The 26,074-nt window shown below is 37.9% G+C and overlaps 2 protein-coding genes across 3 annotated transcripts in view; one reads left to right on the top strand and one right to left on the bottom strand.

Annotated features, from left to right (window-relative positions):
• sema3c (sema domain, immunoglobulin domain (Ig), short basic domain, secreted, (semaphorin) 3C) overlaps nt 1–3,352 on the top strand; it is a 47,048-nt gene extending 43,696 nt beyond the window's left edge. The window contains exon 18 of the mRNA XM_074625323.1: nt 539–3,352. Coding sequence (XP_074481424.1) covers nt 539–964 — 426 coding nt within the window. The 3' untranslated portion in view covers nt 965–3,352. The remainder of the gene's footprint in view (nt 1–538) is intronic.
• A 1,019-nt stretch (nt 3,353–4,371) lies between these two features.
• cd36 (CD36 molecule (CD36 blood group)) lies at nt 4,372–13,265 on the bottom strand. Of its 2 annotated transcripts, none has more exons than XM_074624922.1 (12): nt 13,137–13,265; nt 8,813–8,973; nt 8,561–8,705; nt 7,360–7,515; nt 7,161–7,252; nt 6,865–6,914; nt 6,706–6,775; nt 6,260–6,447; nt 6,030–6,148; nt 5,868–5,941; nt 5,023–5,077; nt 4,372–4,926 (listed from the first exon to the last, which is right to left on the bottom strand). In XM_074624922.1, the coding sequence occupies exons 1-12, from the start codon at nt 13,218–13,220 to the stop codon at nt 4,756–4,758; spliced, it is 1,365 nt and encodes a 454-aa protein (XP_074481023.1). In that variant the 5' UTR covers nt 13,221–13,265; the 3' UTR covers nt 4,372–4,755. The 2 variants fall into 2 exon arrangements, with proteins under 2 accessions (XP_074481023.1, XP_074481022.1); XM_074624921.1 differs by lacking the exon at nt 13,137–13,265 and adding an exon at nt 9,320–9,656.
• Between the last annotated feature and the right edge of the window lie 12,809 nt (nt 13,266–26,074).

Below are 26,074 nucleotides of genomic sequence, written 5' to 3'. Positions count from 1 at the left end.
TGACTGGCTGGTAGAGGCATACAACCGCAAGGTGGTAATTCTAGTTTTTAGTCAACATCAAGTGTAACTACACTGGAGGGGATGAACACCATTCTTCCAAAAAATAATCCCTCATTTGTTGTTTTGAGGATGGTGATGGAGAGCACTGTCTGAACCCCGGGAACAATCACACCCCGCCACTCGTTGGCTCGGTCCAAAGCCCAAACCAAACTGTTGGGCTACAGCGTGTGCGTGAGATGAGTTTCACGGGATTGCTGCCGCTCCGCCTGTCAGATTATTATTGTGCGTCAATCGCTTCCGATGTGAAAAGCCCTTAACACATCGCTTCAAATCTCTCAAAGGTGTTCAAATGGGTTGAAATCTGGTGACTGCAAAGGTCGTACCATAATGAATAACAATAAAGCGATCCCTTTAATGTGATTTTAGTATTTATTCACGTTTTTCCTTGATTTGTCACCTGACTGTACTGTAATAGTTACTGCATGGATAGATTTCCAACCGTGTGGATGGGGTTATAACCTCATTGTACCAACGACAGGTGAAGCTGGGCGACCGCATCCTCTCCACGGAGCACGGCCTCCTCATCCGCTCCGTCCAGCTGTCCGACCAGGGCCTTTACTACTGCCTGACCACCGAGAACAGCTTCAAACGCACCGTCGCCAAGATCCGCCTGCGAGTGCTGAGCGAGGCCATGGTGAGCGTGCTGACGGACAAGCAGCAGTCGCCGTGGGCCTGGGCCAGCTCGCTGCACCCCAAGGCCCTGCTGTCGGCCTTCAGTCCATCAGAGAGCCTGGCGGTGCAGCAGTACTGCAAAGAGAGGAAGCAGCTCCAGAACCTGCAGCAGAGGCAACAGCAGCAACCGCCTCCGCCGCCCGGGCCTCTCAGGGGAGACATGGCAAAGCTGAAGCCCCTGCTGGACCGGAGGAAGGGCCGCAACCGCCGCAATCACCTCCCAGAGGTCTGACACAAGGAAGGTACAGAAACTGACACCAACACCTTCCTCTGTTACTCATTTTCCAACATCTCAAACTGAAGAGCTGCACCGTGAGGTGGGTGTCGGGAGTCGTTGTTCGGCTCTTTTTCTTGCATGAGGTACTGTGACCAGATGGCTGTGACATACACTAATACACCCGCACAGGCGCCCGTTTGCCGTCGCAGTCGCAACACAGACTGAAGTGGCCCCGTTGTGAGTGCCACTAATAAACTGTTACGATAATACACCTTGAAAACGCAGCTATGGTCTTATCATACTTTAGATATTAGAGGGGGAATTGGACCGGCCGGATATTAGCTCACAATGGATTTGTTCTGTATTGGCAAAAAGAGGAGATAGTAAATAGAGGAAATTGAAAAGGGACAAAAGGGAGATGCATGCTTGAGAGCGAGCGCCCCTCTCAAAGTATAATATTAGCATTTTATTAGATTCTACTCACATTTCTGTATTTACTTTAAACTAACAAAATTGTCTCTGTTCAGTGAAATGGCTTCGTGGGCACACATCGGGTAATAAAAAGTCAATTTGTGAGAAAAAAAATAATGTTTTTTTTCTCATGTGTTGACTGCCTCACATAATGTCTACAATAGCACTGTTCATACAAAGCACAGATGGCAATAAAAAGTGTTATATTACAGCGCTGCAAGTAAAAAAAAAGTTAAATAGTTCAAAGGCCAAACTTAAAGGGTAACTTCAGTATTTTTCAACCTGGACCCTATTTTCCCATGTTTTTGCATCTAAGTGACTTTTTGAAATTGGTCCAGTTTTGAAGGATAACGCTGTAACGTTACGTCCACTAAAAGTGTTTGTTTTTGCCGCTGACAGGCTCAGATTGTTATTATAAGTGTCTGACAACATTATGGAAAGGACCCTACAGAGAAATAAAACGTTCGCTAAAAAGTCCCGCCCAAGAAGAAGTTTCACTTTGTGGAAATCATCTAAATATTCAGCCGTGACATTGAAAATCTTTGAGATAACACTAACGCGTAGTTCACATTACAAGACTTTAGCCCTGATTTTCTGCTCCCCCGTCATTTATTGGAGCTCCCTAACAAAAAGCCCCAGATCAGAGGCAAATCAGCGTTGGCTCGCCGCTCGTACATCGGCGCTCAAGTGTGGAGACTGCTGGCTATTTTGTGAACACGTGCCAAAGACAACATCAGCAATGTGTCTCACGTATGGTATAGCGTCATTTACCGTGTGTTTCTCGCGTGTTTTCTGTGACCTCCTGTTGCCGGTCAGTCATGTAGTGTGAAAACCATCAATGACTTCAAGACTCCTGATTACAAGACAGCGAGTAGTGTAGTGTGAACAGTTTGCTACGCTTTCTGTACTCCAACACAACAAACTCTGCCCGTTTTCCACCATGGATGTATTCCATTATTCCACCGACAACACGTCACCTCCTCAGATTTCAGAATTCTCCTTGAGCGAGACTCTTTCCATGATGTCAGACACTTATAATAACAATCAGAACCTGTCATGGTAAAAACAAGCAAGTTTAGTGGACGTCAATGACGCTGCCAGCTTGCCCCAATAGGATTACATTGCAGCCCTTGAGCAGCCGTCATTTACAGCGTTCTCCCTCAATACTGGATCAGTTTGAGAAATACCAAAGTTACCCTTTAACATCCAATAGTAGTAAAATACTGAGTACCATATGAAATTCTGTGTGAGCTGTTGCAAACATCTTACATGATCTCTCCTGTATTTATTCCTATTACTCAGACGTACATGTAAGAGAATTGTATTATACTGTACTTCTCGCACAGAAGCATGTTTATAGAAACTCATCAGTAATGTAGAGGTATCCTAATCCTTGCCTGGATTACATCTGAGTATCTAGCCGATATGCACATTTTAGTTTTACAGCATAGTTTACATCATAAGGTAGATGCTGAAACGTGACAGTATCCTTCTTTGGATCCACATTGTCTACACTAAAGTGGACACTTTTAATTCAGAAATATTAATTAATTGACATTTGTGAATAGACTTTTTTTTTTTCAGAAGTGTAGTTAATGTAGATAGTTGTTGCTTGTGTACAGAGTATATTTTTCTTTGTTTCATCCTTTTAATTTAATGTTGTGCAGATTTTTTTGTGATAATGTGTATATAATTTCAACATATTTCACCAGCTACGACTGTATCTGCAACTTGCAGAGACATACAGTATTGTTTTCATTTTGAGAAAAGACTTTCTAGTTCTACCTTCCCTCTAAACAGATCTCTGCTCCGCGTTTTAATAAAGCTGTGCGACCAGCATCATGTCAACTTCAACTCAGTGTTATGAAACCTATGTATTTCTATTTATTAATGTTATGATAGCCTGAATAAATCTGTCCCGATGAATCTCAATTTTACAGAAAGATCATGCATTTTATTGTCAGATATTTTTATTAGTTTAATTTCTCAAAATGTAAACTTCATATTTCTGTTATGTTGGAACAAACCGCAGCAAAAGTGTCCTCTTGGGTGCCCTTCTAGTGGAGAAAATGTTATAAAGTGACCTCTAGGGTGCCCTTCCAGTGGAGAAAACAGGATAAACTGCCCAATAAGGTGCCCTTCCAGTGGAGAAAATGTGATAAAATGCCCTCAATGATGCCCTTCCAGTGGAGAAAACGTGATAAAATGCCCTCAAATTGGAGAAAATGTGATAAAGTGCCCTCTGGGGTTCCCTTCCAGTGGAGAAAACGTGATAAAGTGCTCTCAAGGGTGCCCTTCCAGTGGAGAAAACGTGATAAAGTGCCTTCTAGGGTGCCCTTCCAGTGGAGAAAATGTGATAAAGTGCCCAATAGGGTGCCCTTCCAGTGGAGAAAACCTGATAAAGTGCCCAATAGGTTGCCCTTCCAGTGGAGAAAACATTATAAACTGCCCTAGGGTGCCCTTCCAGTGGAGAAAATGTGATAAAGTGCCCTCTAGGGTGCCCTTCCAGTGGAGAAAATGTGATAAAGTCCACTCTACAGTGCCCTTACAGTAGAGAAAACCTGATGAAGTACCATATAGGCAAGTAAGATTCGGACCGAACAGTAGAATCGAAGAAGCCCAGGAGGCTGCAGCAGGTCATTTAAACCCCATAAAACCGAAGAGAGGCCTCCTGCTGGGCAGAAATACTGCTTTCTCACCAAACAAACCCAAGTACCGTTGAAAACCACCGTATAATCACCCCCCCCAGCCCATTTTTATTACTCTTTTTGATTTATGGGCCACTCGAGGTAAAGAGGAAACCAAGTAATTTTGCACAATGTGGAGGTTTGTTTCAGCAGCGGGACAGTCTCTGCTGTATTTCGGGCCGAGGGGGATGTAGACCAGATCTGATGGACTGTTGCCGGGCAGGAACAATCCAATACTATATAACAGAACACCCAATAAGAAACTCCTTTTCAGCTTTTATTCATTTTGAAGACACTAGTTCAGCAAAGGATACGAACATTTGCGCAAGATTAGATTACATTTCTTTCACAGGATGTCAACCAAACCCATCTCTCCTCCTTTTAAGAGGAGTCTCCGTTTGCTTTCCCTCTAAAGATCCCTGATTGAGTTCATGTTACAGTGTTTTGCAATTGAAATAATACTCAGCAAAGCTCTTGAGCTTTACAAAATCACAGTATTCCTATCCTTGGTATCAAAGGAACATTATAAATAACACTGAAATTACAAAAAAGTGCAAGTCTATATCAAAAGTTTCGATGTCCCGTAGCAGCTTTAAATGCACTGTGCCCTGCACTTCACACACAACAAGACACTCCTGCACCATTCGTTCACGCGATCTTGCTTTCGCTCCTCCTCACCACGCAGTAGGAGATGAGACACAGGATGAAGATGGACACACCTGTTCCCAGCAGGGCCTTCTGTATAATCTCCAACATCTGGATACGGGAGATGAGCTCCTTCTTAAACATGTCCGCGGTTTCGTCATCCAGCGCAGCCGTCTGGTTACGTGAAACGGAGAAAGACAGAGTGGCTGTTTATCATGCGTCACGAGCTGACAGAATTCATGCCTGCAGGGCGCTGTATTTTTATCTTACCTCATTCAGCCAAACAACAGGGAATATGGTGTAATCCTTGACTTTCTTAAGAACCCTGCAGGGAGAGAGTTCATTACTTGGTATTCAGTGCAAACTTTTCTTGTTTTGTTTTTTGTTTTTTTTGCATGTATTTGACAGTGACAGAAGAGAAGACAGACAGGAAATGCTGGGAGGGAGAGAGAGGAGGCGGATGACATTCAAACTTTCTTAAAGGGGACATGAAAAACTCCCTTTTTCAGTGCTTGTGCACATATATTTAGGTATCTGGAGTCAGTTTTTTGTGGGCTGCCTAGATCAGAAAATGTGTGATTCAACATATATCTCCACCCACAGCTTGACCTTTGCAAAGGTGCACCATATTTTTTCTCGCAAGCCAATCAGAGCAGACTGAGTAGTACAGGAATGAGTCCTAAAACCCAGAAATGAGTTTGCATTTTTAGCACTTCCGGCTCCCTTGTCTCAAGGTCAATGGGTTTTTTAAGTTAGAAGCCTGAAATAAGGTCTGTGGTTAAAACAAGCTTAAGAGATTTTAAGATTTTATTCTACAACATAAAATACGTCAATAGATACGCCACTTGTGAATTTTGAAGCTTTTACGTGTCTTAAAGTGGCTAAATGAGACTACTAAACTAAATAATACTCATCCGCCTTTACAGCCTCATTGTTTATAATCATGTTCATTCAGTCGTTTAAACGTCATTGACACAACGTGAGGTCGTATTTTTTTTAACATGCGAAAAATTCTGGACGAAAAATGTGCAAAGGCTTTTTTAACTCTCGCCAAGAAAGCGAATAAGCGTATTTCCCAAAATCTTTTCCTTTTAAAAAGGTGACGTAGAACTTACGTGATGATCTTCGATGGTCCGTACATCATATTCACTTGAATTCTCTTGGCAAACCTCAAGGTGAACCCAGTTGTCTGGTGGAAAAATAGCACACGAAAAAAAATTAGCATCAGAGTTGCTGCCCCCTAAAAGTAAAAAAAAAAATCACAAAGATATACTTACAGGTTCCACATCCAGGTAGGTGGCGTGGTGCACCTCGCTGGGATTGAGGCCCAGCACGGCCTCTCGTAGGTACGGACTGCCATGGAGGAAGTGGGGCAGGGAGATGTAGATAGGTCTTTCTGTTTTAGACGGCAAAGAAACAGAACAAATTGAAAAAAATACCAAGCTGCTGAGCAGAATGGTAAAACAGTAGAAGAAGGATGCCACAACAAAAACAAATGCAAACTAACTGTCTTGACAGGTGCCAATGTCCAGGACTCCAGCCAGGGTGCAGTTCTTGGTGGTCTTCGGGTTTCTGCAGAAACATTGGTTGTCTGGGTTGACCGTAGGAGAGGCCAGGGTGTCTGGCATGAGGCTGAAGCGATACACATCAATCCCTTTCAGATCAAGAGTCTCCTGATAGCTAGCTGACACAGACCTGAAGATAAAACACAGATTAGGTCATAAATCATCCAGAAAATGACCTCCAAGTGCCCTGTTGTGCAGCTTAATCCAGACTGTACATGTTTTGGTATTGGAAAGCTCTGACCTCTAGTGGTTACTGAGAGGAAATGGTTCTCAAAGCGAGATGTTGAATCTCCCGTCGCTGACACATACTGCCCCACTTCATGTTAACAAAGCAGTCAGACTGCATCAGATGAAATTTCTGCCACAAAAATGTGAAACTCTTCATCACCTGCAGATGTCTGATGAGAAGAAATAGAGAGGCTTCTTCTTGTCCACAAAGGGAGAGAATGACGAAGCATCTGAAAAAAGAGGAGGGAAGAAAAATGAGGTCAGTAAGGTGACTCGTCTGCATTTCACAAAATGTAGTTATTGCTGCGTGAGCCCTTACCCGTCCCGTTGATCATGTTACAGTACTTGTCGTCCCAGAAACGTAAGCTCCTGTTGGACAAAAATTCAATTTGTCAGATTTGATTTAACAGCCTAAAATATTATTACAAAAAAAAAGCTGAATTCTCACATCATAAATCTGTACAGCCCGATTAACCTGATTTGATTACACAGCCTAAAATATCACCATTTAAAAGGCTGGATTCTCACCTGTCAAAATGTGGAACCTAATTAAAAGATCTATGCCTCAAATCCAGTCTCAATATCTCCTTCACTTGATTATATCATCAGACTCACCTCTCTCCTCGCCACCTGTCAATTATTCCCACTTTTGAGATGTCCTCCTTTCCAGTGTAGACATTGAAGTAGCCATCATATGTACCATTGTACTAGAAAAAACACATAAATCATATAATTGCTGAGGTGTTACTGGGTAGATCTTGTCTCTCTATACTGTGTTTATTATGTGTACCTGTGAGGCTATATGTTTACTTACTGGTGCAAATGCGCCCATAGTTTCTTTCAACATGGGGTCTAAGTAACCCCACAGCAATTCTTTGACCGTACGGTGCTGGAACAAGGACGAGTTGCTTTTCTTTATCATATTCTCCAGCATATAATGAAAAAACTTCGGAACCAGTGAATAAGCCCCCTGGAAAGAAAAAAAAACAGAATGATGGTGTCAATTATAAAAAAAAAAGCAACAGTATGGTTCTGTATGTAAAAGTGCTGTGTACACACAAAGGCGTGGGCGCCTCGGGAGATAAGCTAGATAATAACCCTCTTTTATGACACTGTATAATTACTTAATAACATAATAAAACAGAGTTGGAATTGCTCATGCTCCTCATTTGAGCCTTATCAAAGTTTGAAGGGAAAGCTTTGTAATACCCATAATCAAAGAGACATTTTAAAATGATGACTTCCCTGCAAGATTCTGGTATTTTTCAACCTGGTTCTTCCTGCTTGGAGCCGTCAAAATAAACACAGAAGTTAGCCCACTGCATTAGGTATCATAGCTAACTTCCAAGACAACTTGCCGACTAACCATAGCTGCCTATTTATGACATACATGCTTGGAATCGTCAAAGCAAACAGAAATTAGCTTGTTGCATTAGCAATTGTAGTTCATCGCATACTACTTCTGAGGAAACTAAAAAAAGCTAGCTACCTATTCATCTACGCACACAGATTTGTTTACATGTGTTTTGCTGGTGAAAATGAAACCCAAGTTGAAAAATACCCAAATTTTTCTTTAACATTTCAATAGCACTGGCTGCCAACCTGGAGGTCAACCTGGGGGTCGTGACTGTCCATGGGGTCAAAGTGTCATCTGAGGGGTCGCAAGATGATTAACGGGATTAGGAAGAAACACTGCTGTGTTTATATCGTACAAAATATTCTCTCATCCTTTGCTTTTCTTGTGATATTCTGGATCGTTTTCAGCCCTATAGGCTATAAAAAAACATTCAAAGGAACAACCTGGGAAGCCACACAACCTATCACAGAGGGTCACGTGCCAAAAAAAGTTTGGGAACCACAACTAAAAATGGGCAGTTGCATACCAAAGCAACCCCGCCGCGGCGGCAGCACAGCGTGATTTGGCACGGCTTCGTCTTGGCCTCGGAACAAACCATTAACAATAAGAGCTGAGTCAACGTCAGGAATCACCGCACACTGAGGTGACACTCACTTACAGCCACAGCCAGGTTGAGCGAGGTGATTTTGTCTTCCTCTGGTCCCACGGACATGGACGGCTCAAATATGGCGCCCAGGGGCACCAGAAAGGAGACCGTTTGATTGGGGTAGAATGTTACGTTCTCTTTGGGGAGATATCTTGTCCTGGAAGATGGAGGAGGGGGGCCTTACTTAGACATTCAATTTTATGTATCTAAATTATGAATCCTTTCATCAAAATGTTATAAAAGAGGTAAACAAATCAGCCTTACCTGTACGTGTAAGGTCCTCTTTCCACGACCACTGGAGTCGAACCGTTCTTCAAAACATCCTCTGCGTTCTGCACGTCAAAGAACCAGAACTGCCTGTACACCTTTCCCCCTGTACTCACCCAGTTGTCATAAGCTGTCGTTCCAGGCTCTATGACGGCTTCCTAAAACCCCCAGAAGACACACACACACACACAGACGGTCTATTTTTAACATTCCTCAAGACTGTCAGCAGGCCAGCTGCCCCACTGATACATGAAAAGGGTGGATGCTCTGCTATAAAAAAAAACATTTAAACTGCATTTTTCCCGAAAATCACAGATCTTTTGATGGATGAAAACAAGACGCACTTGGCTTTTCTGCACAGCTTCTTCTTATTTTCCCGTTTGAAGTAGCTTTTCAAAAAAACACTCTTCTATCTCCTGATTCACCTTGATCTCCGTACACATTCACACACAACTCGTGTCACTCCCTATCCTCCCAACGTAGGGTGAAACTGAGCAACCGTACCTTCTTCACCGTCCCCTCAATGATGCTGTTCCCCACCGGGATGAGGACGCCTCCCAGGATGGCAACCGCCGCCCCGAACACAGCTCCGGCTATCAGCCCGCACCTTCTGTTACAGCAGTCCATGGTGGTGTGCGTTTCCCTCCGTCAGTCCGTCTGTCTGCCTCGCAGCCTGCTCTCCTTCTGTCTCTGTGTTTGTGGTGTGTGCTAGTCTATGTGCAGCTTTGTCTGTGTTTGTGTCCCGGCAAGGCAGCAGCGGCAGCAGCAGTGGCACAGACAGGCTGTACCATCAGAGGAGTTGACAGAGCAGCCGAGGCCAGGTAAAGGTACAGACACCTCTGGCAGACGCCCAGGGACCTCCTATAAATTAGTAAGTTATATAATCAAACGAAAAGGTTCGAGGTCCAGCTGAGAGTTTCCCCCCTCCCAGGTATCAATAAAGACTATCTGACCTGCTGATAACAGCTAGGCTGAAGGAGAAAGGTTGAAAAAGGAGTTCAAAAAATAAAGCTAATTCAGCCATTTTTGTCTTGTTTCATTCATTTTGTTCTATTCTAGGAGTAGTAAGATGGACTTGAATCCTCATCAAGAGGATTTATCAGTAGGTGAGATATCAGCTCTAGATACCAAAAATGACCTGGATACCTTCATAGAGATTTCATTCTTATTCGTTCCTGCTCTTGTTTCCTACCGGTGCGTCTCTTATCTATTCATCTCTTGTCTCTCTCTCTCTCTCTCTAATTTCTGCTCCGAAGCTCCGAGCTTACAAGAGACAAAAAAGGAAAAGTAGGAACATATAAATGATTAAGCGTATCCTCATTGTGTGCAGAGACGGTTGCAAAAGAAGGAGCCTATCTACATTTGTGGCTGTGTAGTTTCATAAGAGATATTAAAATTAATTGCTCTTTATCTCTTTTACCGACATTTGCGTCATGCTTATCTTAATAAATTATTGGAACATACTGTAAATGACTTCCTTGCACATTTTGAACCTAATCAGCAATATTGATTGTGCACGTGGATCCTTTTTTTGCACTCTTTGCAAAGATTTAAAGTTATGAATCGGACTCGAGTTTTGCATGATTTGTCATTTTCCCGTCCTGCATTATCTGCTGTCACAGTCAACAGTCACTTAAATCTGGTTAAGCTAGTGTACAAAATAAGACTAAACTGTTTATGATGTAGTTATAAGTGCTTGAAAAAGTTACTCCAGCACTTCCAGAATGTTAAGGGGACAAGAATGGTAAAAAATCTGTGCAGCAGAGTGGATATATCTCTGTTTAGTTTCTAAGGGTCAAGCTCCAAAACACTAGATCCTACATTTCCCATAATGCAACTGAATAGTGCCTTTTCTGCACACCCTCCCTCTCTGATAAATGCACGTGCCTGTCAAAATCCACACCCCCAGTTTGTGGCACAGGCTTTCTCGTATAAATTTGTCTCGAGCCCAAATCGTAATAACCCTGATGACATCGCTAATTAGTCGACATAAGGATTGCGTGGGAGTCGTTCTCCTCCTATCTGTCAAATAGAACATTTGATGCCTCAATTGATTCATTCATCTCCTCGACTGCACAGACAACAGTTGGCATATACCTCAATTCTTTTCTCTCTGACAACCCTGTCTCCTGCAAAATTACATTCCTGTACAACTAAACTGCATTCTCAATTCTTTATCTAAACTTATCTCACGCTCTTCCAAAGCCCGGCAAGGTGGGAGATCCGCATTTCTGCAAATGTGAACATTATTATTGCAATAAAACTCTGAAAGACAGATGCTCTCTGTGAATTCACGTTTTATATTCTATAAAGAGGGAAATTTCCACCACAGTTCTTATTTAAAGATTCCCCCTGGCTCTGATATTGTTTTGTCTGTATTAATGACTTAGTTGTTTGTATGTGATATCTATTGTCAATAAAGATAAAACAAAAAAACTCCCAATCACCTATCTCCCAATCACCTCTCGAAGGTAAGCCCCAAGTCCTAACCTTAACCATTCAAGGTCATTGCCTAACCTTGACCATCTCTCAAGAGCTTTGCGACTTGGGGGTTACCTTCTAGACACGACCCTAATCACGTCAATGAGAACAGGTGAGTTCCGGGTTAAGGCACCCTTTAAAAGGGGGCTGTACACCGCTGGGTGGTAGGATCGCCTCCTACCTCCTCCATGTTGCTGATGGGAGCCTAACTTCTACTTTGGGTCAGTCTTCCAGTTAGTATTTGAAATGCTGACACTGGTTCTGCTTTTAAATCCTGTCTTAAGACACTTTTTGGATGATTTATTTGTATTTCTTTTATAGTTTTTCTTTTAACTGTGTGCTTGTATTTTGCTGTTTCTTGAGTTTTATTTTATATTTGATTATTTGTTTTCTCTTTTTATGCTGTCTCCCAGCTTGAAAAGTGCTATACGAATCAAATTGTTATTATTATTAAATGTAAAATTGGTGAAGTGCCCCTTTAAAAGGTCAACCTTTTAAAACACTCCAACCCTGTGCTGTGCAGTATTTCCAGCCCTATTTACTGCCCTGCAGCACCGTGAAGTTACATACTGTCCCCATTGGAGGGCACCACCACCATTCCCTCACCACACACTGCATGTTCAGTACAGAAGGCCTGCCCATGTGATCCATCCCACCCAGTGTCTCTGCCAAGGACCTGTCTCTCTGCCAAAGACCTGTCTCCGTCTATTCAAACAAACATACTTGTCCATACAGTTTCAATCTCACCTGACTGACTTTATTGTTGATCTTGCAAATCCAACTTCAATATTTGGATTGGATTTCAGTTTGTGTGGGCACAGACTTACAAAAAATAAGTATTATACTTTAAGTAATAAGTATACTAATATGAATGTACTATTAGTATACTTGTAAGTGTACTACTTCAATACTTCTTGGGACTAAATTGGCCCACTTTTTTTAGTTTTTAAAGTATACTTTTAAGTAAATGTAAGAGTAGTAAACTTTGAGTAAACAATTAGTTTACATCCAAGTTGTATTTTGTAATATGAACTGTACTACAAGGTATACTGTTAGTTTACAGCTATATACTTGTAGCCCATGTTGTAGTTTACGAAAGTACACTTTAAAGTATGCTCTCAGTAAACTACTAGTTTAATAGTTTTTACTGCAAGTATACTTGTAAGATTTCTTAAGTGAACTTATACTTAGCCAAATATACTTTTCAGTGTAAGCAAAGTATACTTGGACTTTTCTGTATACTTGCCAAGTGCACTTAGACTTTTCTGTATACTTGCCAAATACACTTAAACTTTTCTGTATACTTGTCAGAATAAGCCAAGTATACTTGTAGTTTTCTGTATACTTGCCAAGTACACTTAAACTTTTTCTGTATACTTGTCGGTATAAGCCAAGTATACTTGGATTTTTCTGTATACTTGCCAAGTACACTTAGACTTTTCTGTATACTTGTCGGTATAAGCCAAGTATACTTGGACTCTCTGTATACTTGCCAACTACACTTTGACTTCTCTGTAAACGTCTAATATAAGCAGAGGTATATGATCTTTTATCACTAGGTACATTTTCTGTGGTATTTTTTGTGTTACTTAAAATGACATGACCTTTTTTAGCCTACACGGGATGCGCCCTCTGGCTCTTGTTATCTCAAACCTGGAGAGAGGCCTGGACGACAAAGAGGGAAACCTCCAGCCAGCATAGGATTAGAATGGAAAGGTCAAAACCACAAATTTGCATGTACTCCTTAAAAGCCACGTTCAAAATGAAAATTGCATGGAAAGGCAGGGTTGTTTACACCAGGAGGATTTCTGTGGAATATTTTGAAGTGAACACCACCCACCTGCAGACCGACTGTTGACTTTGAAGACTCACACTTGACTTTGTCAGGACAGGCTAAATTATTTAAACAACAAACAATGGTCATGTACAGCTGAATGGGTGGGGGATGATACTGACTCAGGTAGAGGTTTGGTTGTTCCCATGGGAACAATACCTGCTAGGAATGTAGGTTTCTTAACAGGATGATGATCAGAGAAGTGTTAATATATGTGTATAATACTGAAAATATATGGAATATATTGTAATATAGCTCTAAGAATGTTAGTTGAACTTATTAACTAATACTCACAATGTAAAAAAATATTATATTTATTGTATATCAAAATAAAAGGCACATGCTGTAGCCAAAAACGTGAAATTGTGAGTATTTATTTGAGTACTGGTGAGTAAAGCTGTGGGTGTGCAGGTTTGAATTGCATCCCTTTGTCAAGACGTTTCCGGTTTGGGCGTCTACCTCCAAAATAAAAGCGTCAGAATAGTGTTTATTTGGGGGTTTTTTTACCTGTAAGAACTGCACATAATAGACTTATAATCATCCAGTGAAAGTATTAATCATGTTTTTTATTGTTTCCTTAAGAAAAAAGACTTCAACAATCTAAAAATATCATAAATGTAATTTTTTAACTTATGAATAAAAATAAATATAAAGAAATCAAAATAAATTAATTAATCAAATAAATGCACACAAGTAGTATAGAGGGGGTGCGTTTGCGCGTGCATGTGAAATGCGCGTGCGTGTGCGCGCGCGCGCGTGCGTGTGTGTGTGTGGGGATACAGGTGAACCCTTGGTGACCCTGTTGACCTTTTTGTAACCCTAGGGCTGATGTTAATTATTGGTAGTTGTCCAAAGGTGTCTGCTGTAGGTGTTATCAGTTGCTCCACAAAAAAAAAAGAAGACCCCATCCTGTGGATCCTGATGCAGATAAAAAAATACAGTTGTATCCCTATATGTGAACTCCGTTGTATCCAAGAGTTGTCTTTTTATTACAGTATCATTAAAAGTTCAAACAAACCCCTGGTCCCTGTGACCAAAATGTTTTTGCCTTTTTGGTGTTGCCACAGAAGACCCATACTGTTGATCCTGAGTCAGATAAAAAAAAAAAGTAGGTTGTATCCAAGATGTTATCAGTTGCTCCGTAAACAAAAGAAGACCCCCTCCTGTGGATACTGCTTCAGTGAACAAAACACAGTTGTATACCTATATGTGAACTCCGTTGTATCCAAGAGGTGTCTTTTTTATTACAGTATCATTAAAAGTTCAAACAAAGCTTAGTGTGCTGTGGTCAAAATGTTTATGGCTTTTGATGCTGTGGTGGTTGGTACTGTTTGCAGGCTATATCAGCATGGATCCTGTAACCATATGTTTGTTTGTGAGAGGGTGTATGGATTAGCGTTGTTCGTAGTCGATATTAACATGTATCCAGGACAAATGGTGTGAGAAGGGAAGTATGTCATCTCCTTCATGTCATCTCCTAAAATTCTTTATGAGATGTATCTGTGAGAGGGGGTGGGGTACGGGGTGGTATTGTTTGTAATAGATATCAGCATGTATCCAGGGACAAATGGGGTGGATGTGAGCGGGATGGGGGTCATCTCTTGTATGCCATCTCCTAAAATTTTTTAGGAGATGTATCTGTGCTGTAATGATTTGTTAACATTTAAATTGGTAGATGTGTGTTAGTACACCACTAATTTTGCTTGTAGTCATCTCCCAAAAAAAAAAAGCGGTGCAATGTCGGTAGAGTTACAATATAGTGGGTTTTTAAAAAAAAAAAAAAAAAATGTATGTAGTGTGAATGGGGCAACCTCAAGGCCTGTCAACCATGCGTATTCATGAGATGTCACTAGCTCCATCTTTTTACCTACACTTTGTGTATATAGTCAGCATTCAGCTGAGGTCGTGTTTACCAAACTTCACAACTTTTGAAGAGGACGCTTTTCCTAACGCCACTCTTGCATTTTGCACATTAGGTACAGTGTTCTTTTCTTTGGATGCTTCATTTTTGGCGTCTGTGAACATAGAGCTGATGTGACTTGCCAAAAAGCCCCAGTTTTGTCTCATCTGTCCAAAAGACATTCTCCAAGAAGCTTTGTGGCTTGTCAATATGCATTTTGGCATATTCCAGTCTCACTTTTTTATGATTTGGTGTCCTCCGGGGTTGTCTGCCATTAAGTCCACTTTGGCTCAAACAGGAGAAAATGGCTCATGGACTACTACTAAAACACTATGAATACTATAGAACTAACTAGCATTGTTAGAAAAATAATTATTAATGGGACAAATTTCTTGGGTATTTTAGCGTGCGATCAACTGCCTAAACACATCAGGCTGCTTGGAGATGGTCTTATAGCTTTTACCTTTAACATGCTTGTCTATAATTTTCTTTCTAATCTCCTGAGACAACTCTCTCCTTAGCTTTCTGTGGTCCATGTTCAGTGTGGTACACACCATGATACCAATGTTTAATGTGTCCCTATGGTCAAATTATTTTCAATCTTTTCTAGGGGTACCATCATTTTTGTCCAGGCCAGCTTCATTAGTTTGTTTTTTTAAATGATTCTGAACCAAAATTCAAAAACATTAGCTGATTTTCATTAGTTCATTTTCAATACATTTTTATTTATTATTACTTTTTTGTCAGTTTCAAGTTATTTCAGTGACCATTGTTTTTTTTTATTCTTTCTTTAACGGAAGGGTACCAACAATTTTGACTATGTGTGTAGATACACACACACACACACACACACACACACACACACACATACAGTATATACATATGTCTATATCCACACCCGCTTACATATAGATATCCACTTAGACACAGCCAATGTTTAATGTGCCCCTATGGTCAAATTATTTTCAATCTTTTCTAGGGGTACCATCATTTTTGTCCAGGCCAGCTTCATTAGTTTGTTTTTTTAAATGATTCTGAACCAAAATTCAAAAACATTAGCTGATTTTCATTAGTTCATTTTCAATAAATTTTTATTATTACTTTTTGTCAGTTTCAAGTTATTTCAGTGACCATTGTTTTTTTTTTTATTCTTTCTTTAACGGAAGGGTACCAACAATTTTGACTATGTGTGTAGATACACACACACACACACACACACATACAGTATATACATATGTCTATATCCACACCCGCTTACATATAGATATCCACTTAGACACATTCGCTTACACAGTTATCTATTCTATTTTACAGACAAAAAAAAAAAAAAAGGACATATTTACATCCCTTTAGTTGACCTTTTTGTCGACATTACTTATTAATTAATTTTGTTTAACTCCAATCCTCACCCTGACTCAAAGTAGCCCACCCATGATCAAAAATGATATTCTGTTCTTTTATTTCTATTAACATCCCTCTCAAGAACCCACTGATGTTTCAAAAACATTTTGAAATGTTCAGTGTTTAACTGTTGTCTTTTTATAGCTTTAAATATAAATGCTTTCCCCATCGTAATGATGATGTTGTTCAGATCTTTTCCTTTTTTTTTTTCATCACCCCTTAAATCACCAAACATTATAGATAAAGGACAACTATAGAAATTTGATTTGTAGACTGAGATCCACTTTTTTCAACGTTAATCCAAAATAATGCAACTTCCTTACAATACCAAAAATAAATGAATGTCTGACTCCTCTTCCTCCTCACACAATATACATATGTCACCTTGTTGGATGCCCCATTTTAATTTTTTTTTAGCATTCTCTTAGTAGGCAAGAATTTGTAGATTAGTTTTAGTTGTAAAATTCTAATGGAGACATCAAAAGAAGTTGTGTTAATACATGCATATACTTTCCTCCATGGGATACATTTGTCTAACAAATACCCCCATTTTTGACTGGATAGCTACTGGTGTAGCAGAAATGTGTTTAAGTTGCATGTATAACTGATATATTTTCTTGTTTATTTTTGTCTTATTCATCCATGTTGTGTCCTTAATGTAGGGGTAACATGCCACTTGTTTTGTACATAATAATAGCTTCCTTTTCCAGATCTGAGGTATAGCTGCACAGAGTTGATTAAATGTAAAAAGGTCACAAACATTACCGTATACTATTTTAAATTCATCATAAGTCTTGATTTCGCCCCCCCCACTATTCAAGAGGTCATTTATAAATAATATTCCTTTTTTCAAACATTGATTCAATAAAGATACGGTGATCATTAATCAAAATATTTCTATTATACCACAACACTTGGCTCTGGATTTCATAACTTCACTCTGGTTGATGATATTGGTATTGAAACCAACTGACTATGGCCTCTTCCAAAAAGCCGGATAAGTATGGAAATGACTTTCTCTTTAATATAGTGAACTGAAAAGCAGTTAACTGGAGGTAAGGATAGAGTTCTTTGTGGAACAGAGGATGAGCAGACCTCAATCATTTTGCTGAAAACCACTGCGGATTTAAGATACATTTTGGTATAAGGGATGCTTTTAGTGCAAAGTTGAGTGCCTTAAGGTTTAACAATTTAAGTCCACAGTGTTTGTAATCATTATACAGATAAGCTCTTTTAATTTTGTCAGGCTTCCAACCCCATATGAAATTGAACACATTTTGCTCATATTTTTTAAACAGCTCCTCTCCTGGGGTAGGTAATGACATGAGGATATAGATAAACTGAGGAATCACTAAGGAATTTATCACGGTTATTTTTTTTCCATATAAAGTTAAGTTAGTCATTCCCCAAACTTTTTAATTTTCTGTCTACTGTATGTAGCTTTCTATCAAAGTTTTCCTTCGTGATAAGGTCCATGTCTTTAGGGATATGTATACCAATGACATCTATTGGGCCATCTGACCATTTTAGTGGGCAGATTACTATAGATATTAAAATTTGTACCTTTCAGAGATCCAATTCGCAGCACAGTACATTTATCATAGTTAGGTTTTAGTCAGGAAATTACTGAGAAGTTATTCAACTCTTTAACTAATGCAGTAAAGGATGCAACATTTGGTTGATTTTGAAAGTTTACATCGTCCGCATACATTGATATTTTTGATTCCAAACTATTTATTCTCAAACCTTCTATGTTGTTATTCATTCTTACTTTTTGTGCTAAGATTTCTATAGCTATAATAAATAGATACGCAGACAGTGGACATCCTTCTTTCAATCTTCTATATTGCTTAATTGTTTCAGAAAAAAAACATTGTTTATTATTTTACACTTTGGATTACTATACATTACTTTTTATCCAACTAATTAAAGAGTCTCCAAAGTTAAAATATTCTAAACATTTATAAATAAAATCCAAACGTACTTTATCGAAAGCTTTCTCAAAGGCAGCAAAAAAAAAAAAAAAAAATGAAAGCAGAGGTTTTTGTTGAGTCATAATATTCAATTATTTCAATTATTTGTCTAATACTGTCACTGATAGATCGACACTGTAAGAAGCCACACTGATCTGGATGAATAATATTGGGCAGTACTAGTTTTAATCTGTTTGCAAGACATTTGGCTAATATTTTAGCATCGTTACATGGTAGTGTGATTGGCCTCCAATTCTTTAGAGTAGTGGGATCTTTATACCTTCCACCTGAATCTTGTTTCAATAATAGTGAGATTAAACCTTCCTGTCGAGTTTCTGTAAGTTGTTTTTTGCTATATGACCAGTTGAAGGTGTTCAGCAAAGGTGTTTTAACAGACTCATAGAAGGTTTGATAAAAGTTTACAGGTATGCCATCGGCTCCTGGACTTTTTTACCTTTTTCAAAGGAGTTAATAGCTGGATGTAATTCCATCCAGCGTAATAAGTCCCTCACAAGATTTTTTTCTTTCTCTGTTAACTTTACGGTATTATCGTCTTGAGAATTGGGGCTAGTATTTTGAGGCAATAAATCCTCTGGTGGGCTCTGTAAGGAGTACAATTTTGAAAAATAATTATGTTGTACCAGCAAAATTTCCCTTGGTTTTTTCAATGATTTTATTTCCTACTACAAGCTTCAAAACATTTTTCTTTACAGTGTTTTTATACTGCAGATTTAAAAAAATATTTGGTTGATCTCTCCCGATTTTTCCAGCCATTCTATTCTATTTCTCAAATATGATACGTCGGCTTTCTCTGCACATAGTCTTTCTAACTCTCTTTCCTTGTGCTCAAGATTGTCCAGTAGAGCTTGTGACACATTTGTATTATTGTCTACCCGTTCTGTTAAATCTTCTATCTCAGCTATCAATATTTTTTCTGTCTCCAAACGATTTTTATTTTTCCTTGAGCTGTATTGAATGCAGTGTCCCCTTAAGGTGTATTTTAAAAGCATCCCATATAATCAAAGGATCCGCTGTATCATTATTCACTACAAAGAAATCTTTTATGAATTTGTTTGTTGTATCTATAAACTCTTTATCCTTCAATAGCTTCTGATTTAATTTCCAGTATCCTGGACCCCTATGAAAAGTTGTGGTACAAATGCTCAAGGTTATAAGATGATGATCTGACCTAAATCTCTCTTTAATCTCGACTTTATTCATTTTTGGAGTCAAAGAAAATGATGTTAAGAAATAATCTATTCTGCTAGCCTGATTTCCTCGTCTCCATGTATATCTTGTTTGCTTTGGATTTTGCAATCGCCATATGTCAATTAAATCTAGTGAGGTCATGAGGCCAGAAATAGCATTATATGCTCTAGAATGATAATTCTTAGTTTGTATGCCTTTTCGATCCAGATCTACATCCAACACAGTGTTGTAGTCTCCAGTCATTATCAAATTTTTTATCATGTAGTTTTTCTTTTCTTGCAACATGTTGAATATATCTTGAAAGAAGAGTGGATCATCAGAATGAGGTGCATACAGATTTACTAATACAAATTCTAGGCTATCCACCAATATATCTTGTATAATATATCTACCTGCTTGATGTATTATTGTATCTTTGACCACAATATCTACTTCCTTTTTATACATTATCATTACAACTTTAGAATTTGAGCATCCGTGTGAAAAGTATATGTTATCCCCTCCACTCTGTTTTCCATTTAATCTCATACAGTTGGGTAGAGTGAGTCTCTTGTAAACAAAATATATCATAGTTTTTATCCGTAAGCCAACTAATAAAGTGTCCCCTTTTCTTCCTATCAGCTAAACCGTTACAGTTGAAGCTTGATATTACTAACTTAGACATATTTGATCTTCAGTGGATTCTATACTTTCATGATTCTTGAAAAAAAAAAAGGATGGAAATAATAATAGTGACACCAAAACAACGGGAAGGGGCTGAAAATATTTCCTGTTTCTTCCATCCTCTGATGATATATTTTCTATTGTCATATTTCTCCCCCTTTTTAAATAGCGTCTAAGAGAAACATTTTACTATAACAAAACATCCAATCCCAATTTATGAGCGCAAAACTAAGAACAAAAGATCATCAATGCAGAAAATAAAAAAATGATGATCAATGCAGAAAATAAAAAAATTATGATCTTTTGTTCTTAGTTTTGCGCTCATAAATTGGGATTGGATGTTTTGTTATAGTAAAATGTTTCTCTTAGACGCTATTTAAAAAGGGGGAGAAATATGACAATAGAAAATATATCATCAGAGGATGGAAGAAACAGGAAATATTTTCAGCCCCTTCCCGTTGTTTTGGTGTCACTATTATTATTTCCATCCTTTTTTTTTTTCAAGAATCATGAAAGTATAGAATCCACTGAAGATCAAATATGTCTAAGTTAGTAATATCAAGCTTCAACTGTAACGGTTTAGCTGATAGGAAGAAAAGGGGACACTTTATTAGTTGGCTTACGGATAAAAACTATGATATATTTTGTTTACAAGAGACTCACTCTACCCAACTGTATGAGATTAAATGGAAAACAGAGTGGAGGGGATAACATATACTTTTCACACGGATGCTCAAATTCTAAAGTTGTAATGATAATGTATAAAAAGGAAGTAGATATTGTGGTCAAAGATACAATAATACATCAAGCAGGTAGATATATTATACAAGATATATTGGTGGATAGCCTAGAATTTGTATTAGTAAATCTGTATGCACCTCATTCTGATGATCCACTCTTCTTTCAAGATATATTCAACATGTTGCAAGAAAAGAAAAACTACATGATAAAAAATTTGATAATGACTGGAGACTACAACACTGTGTTGGATGTAGATCTGGATCGAAAAGGCATACAAACTAAGAATTATCATTCTAGAGCATATAATGCTATTTCTGGCCTCATGACCTCACTAGATTTAATTGACATATGGCGATTGCAAAATCCAAAGCAAACAAGATATACATGGAGACGAGGAAATCAGGCTAGCAGAATAGATTATTTCTTAACATCATTTTCTTTGACTCCAAAAATGAATAAAGTCGAGATTAAAGAGAGATTTAGGTCAGATCATCATCTTATAACCTTGAGCATTTGTACCACAACGTTTCATAGGGGTCCAGGATACTGGAAATTAAATCAGAAGCTATTGAAGGATAAAGAGTTTATAGATACAACAAACAAATTCATAAAAGATTTCTTTGTAGTGAATAATGATACAGCGGATCCTTTGATTATATGGGATGCTTTTAAAATACACCTTAAGGGGACACTGCATTCAATACAGCTCAAGGAAAAATAAAAATCGTTTGGAGACAGAAAAAATATTGATAGCTGAGATAGAAGATTTAACAGAACGGGTAGACAATAATACAAATGTGTCACAAGCTCTACTGGACAATCTTGAGCACAAGGAAAGAGAGTTAGAAAGACTATGTGCAGAGAAAGCCGACGTATCATATTTGAGAAATAGAATAGAATGGCTGGAAAAATCGGGAGAGATCAACCAAATATTTTTTAAATCTGCAGTATAAAAACACTGTAAAGAAAAATGTTTTGAAGCTTGTAGTAGGAAATAAAATCATTGAAAAAACCAAGGGAAATTTTGCTGGTACAACATAATTATTTTTCAAAATTGTACTCCTTACAGAGCCCACCAGAGGATTTATTGCCTCAAAATACTAGCCCCAATTCTCAAGACGATAATACCGTAAAGTTAACAGAGAAAGAAAAAAATCTTGTGAGGGACTTATTACGCTGGATGGAATTACATCCAGCTATTAACTCCTTTGAAAAAGGTAAAAAAGTCCAGGAGCCGATGGCATACCTGTAAACTTTTATCAAACCTTCTATGAGTCTGTTAAAACACCTTTGCTGAACACCTTCAACTGGTCATATAGCAAAAAACAACTTACAGAAACTCGACAGGAAGGTTTAATCTCACTATTATTGAAACAAGATTCAGGTGGAAGGTATAAAGATCCCACTACTCTAAAGAATTGGAGGCCAATCACACTACAATGTAACGATGCTAAAATATTAGCCAAATGTCTTGCAAACAGATTAAAACTAGTACTGCCCAATATTATTCATCCAGATCAGTGTGGCTTCTTACAGTGTCGATCTATCAGTGACAGTATTAGACAAATAATTGAAATAATTGAATATTATGACTCAACAAAAACCTCTGCTTTCATTTTTTTTTTTTTTTTTTGCTGCCTTTGAGAAAGCTTTCGATAAAGTACGTTTGGATTTTATTTATAAATGTTTAGAATATTTTAACTTTGGAGACTCTTTAATTAGTTGGATAAAAAGTAATGTATAGTAATCCAAAGTGTAAAATAATAAACAATGTTTTTTTTCTGAAACAATTAAGCAATATAGAAGATTGAAAGAAGGATGTCCACTGTCTGCGTATCTATTTATTATAGCTATAGAAATCTTAGCACAAAAAGTAAGAATGAATAACAACATAGAAGGTTTGAGAATAAATAGTTTGGAATCAAAAATATCAATGTATGCGGACGATGTAAACTTTCAAAATCAACCAAATGTTGCATCCTTTACTGCATTAGTTAAAGAGTTGAATAACTTCTCAGTAATTTCCTGACTAAAACCTAACTATGATAAATGTACTGTGCTGCGAATTGGATCTCTGAAAGGTACAAATTTTAATATCTATAGTAATCTGCCCACTAAAATGGTCAGATGGCCCAATAGATGTCATTGGTATACATATCCCTAAAGACATGGACCTTATCACGAAGGAAAACTTTGATAGAAAGCTACATACAGTAGACAGAAAATTAAAAAGTTTGGGGAATGACTAACTTAACTTTATATGGAAAAAAAATAACCGTGATAAATTCCTTAGTGATTCCTCAGTTTATCTATATCCTCATGTCATTACCTACCCCAGGAGAGGAGCTGTTTAAAAAATATGAGCAAAATGTGTTCAATTTCATATGGGGTTGGAAGCCTGACAAAATTAAAAGAGCTTATCTGTATAATGATTACAAACACTGTGGACTTAAATTGTTAAACCTTAAGGCACTCAACTTTGCACTAAAAGCATCCCTTATACCAAAATGTATCTTAAATCCGCAGTGGTTTTCAGCAAAATGATTGAGGTCTGCTCATCCTCTGTTCCACAAAGAACTCTATCCTTACCTCCAGTTAACTGCTTTTCAGTTCACTACATTAAAGAGAAAGTCATTTCCATACTTATCTGGCTTTTTGGAAGAGGCCATAGTCAGTTGGTTTCAATACCAATATCATCAACCAGAGTGAAGTTATGAAATCCAGAGCCAAGTGTTGTGGTATAATAGAAATATTTTGATTAATGATCACCGTATCTTTATTGAATCAATGTTTGAAAAAAGGAATATTATTTATAAATGACCTCTTGAATAGTGGGGGGGGCGAAATCAAGACTTATGATGAATTTAAAATAGTATACGGTAATGTTTGTGACCTTTTTACATTTAATCAACTCTGTGCAGCTATACCTCAGATCTGGAAAAGGAAGCTATTATTATGTACAAAACAAGTGGCATGTTACCCCTACATTAAGGACACAACATGGATGAATAAGACAAAAATAAACAAGAAAATATATCAGTTATACATGCAACTTAAACACATTTCTGCTACACCAGTAGCTATCCAGTCAAAAATGGGGGTATTTGTTAGACAAATGTATCCCATGGAGGAAAGTATATGCATGTATTTACACAACTTCTTTTGATGTCTCCATTAGAATTTTACAACTAAAACTAATCTACAAATTCTTGCCTACTAAGAGAATGCTAAAAAAAAATTAAAATGGGGCATCCAACAAGGTGACATATGTATATTGTGTGAGGAGGAAGAGGAGTCAGACATTCATTTATTTTTGGTATTGTAAGGAAGTTGCATTATTTTGGATTAACGTTGAAAAAAGTGGATCTCAGTCTACAAATCAAATTTCTATAGTTGTCCTTTATCTATAATGTTTGGTGATTTAAGGGGTGATGGAAAAAAAAAAAGGAAAAGACCTGAACAACATCATCATTACGATGGGGAAAGCATTTATATTTAAAGCTATAAAAAGACAACAGTTAAACACTGAACATTTCAAAATGTTTTTGAAACATCAGTGGGTTCTTGAGAGGGATGTTAATAGAAATAAAAGAACAGAATATCATTTTTGATCATGGGTGGGCTACTTTGAGTCAGGGTGAGGATTGGAGTTAAACAAAATTAATTAATAAGTAATGTCGACAAAAAGGTCAACTAAAGGGATGTAAATATGTCCTTTTTTTTTTTTTTTGTCTGTAAAATAGAATAGATAACTGTGTAAGCGAATGTGTCTAAGTGGATATCTATATGTAAGCGGGTGTGGATATAGACATATGTATATACTGTATGTGTGTGTGTGTGTGTGTGTGTATCTACACACATAGTCAAAATTGTTGGTACCCTTCCGTTAAAGAAAGAATAAAAAAAAAAACAATGGTCACTGAAATAACTTGAAACTGACAAAAAGTAATAATAAAAATTTATTGAAAATGAACTAATGAAAATCAGCTAATGTTTTTGAATTTTGGTTCAGAATCATTTAAAAAAACAAACTAATGAAGCTGTCCTGGACAAAAATGATGGTACCCCTAGAAAAGATTGAAAATAATTTGACCATAGGGGCACATTAAACATTGGCTGTGTCTAAGTGGATATCTATATGTAAGCGGGTGTGGATATAGACATATGTATATACTGTATGTGTGTGTGTGTGTGTGTGTGTGTGTGTGTGTATCTACACACATAGTCAAAATTGTTGGTACCCTTCCGTTAAAGAAAGAATAAAAAAAAACAATGGTCACTGAAATAACTTGAAACTGACAAAAAAGTAATAATAAATAAAAATGTATTGAAAATGAACTAATGAAAATCAGCTAATGTTTTTGAATTTTGGTTCAGAATCATTTAAAAAAACAAACTAATGAAGCTGGCCTGGACAAAAATGATGGTACCCCTAGAAAAGATTGAAAATAATTTGACCATAGGGACACATTAAACATTGGTATCATGGTGTGTACCACACTGAACATGGACCACAGAAAGCTAAGGAGAGAGTTGTCTCAGGAGATTAGAAAGAAAATTATAGACAAGCATGTTAAAGGTAAAAGCTATAAGACCATCTCCAAGCAGCCTGATGTGTTTAGGCAGTTGATCGCACGCTAAAATACCCAAGAAATTTGTCCCATTAATAATTATTTTTCTAACAATGCTAGTTAGTTCTATAGTATTCATAGTGTTTTAGTAGTAGTCCATGAGCCATTTTCTCCTGTTTGAGCCAAAGTGGACTTAATGGCAGACAACCCCGGAGGACACCAAATCATAAAAAAGTGAGACTGGAATATGCCAAAATGCATATTGACAAGCCACAAAGCTTCTTGGAGAATGTCTTTTGGACAGATGAGACAAAACTGGGGCTTTTTGGCAAGTCACATCAGCTCTATGTTCACAGACGCCAAAAATGAAGCATCCAAAGAAAAGAACACTGTACCTAATGTGCAAAATGCAAGAGTGGCGTTAGGAAAAGCGTCCTCTTCAAAAGTTGTGAAGTTTGGTAAACACGACCTCAGCTGAATGCTGAC

Source organism: Sebastes fasciatus, chromosome 23 (assembly GCF_043250625.1).
Source record: "Sebastes fasciatus isolate fSebFas1 chromosome 23, fSebFas1.pri, whole genome shotgun sequence".
In the NCBI taxonomy this organism is placed as follows: Eukaryota; Metazoa; Chordata; class Actinopteri; order Perciformes; family Sebastidae; genus Sebastes; species Sebastes fasciatus.
The sequence above is the reverse complement of the archived record's forward strand: the minus strand, read 5'-3'. Positions and strand labels throughout refer to the sequence as shown.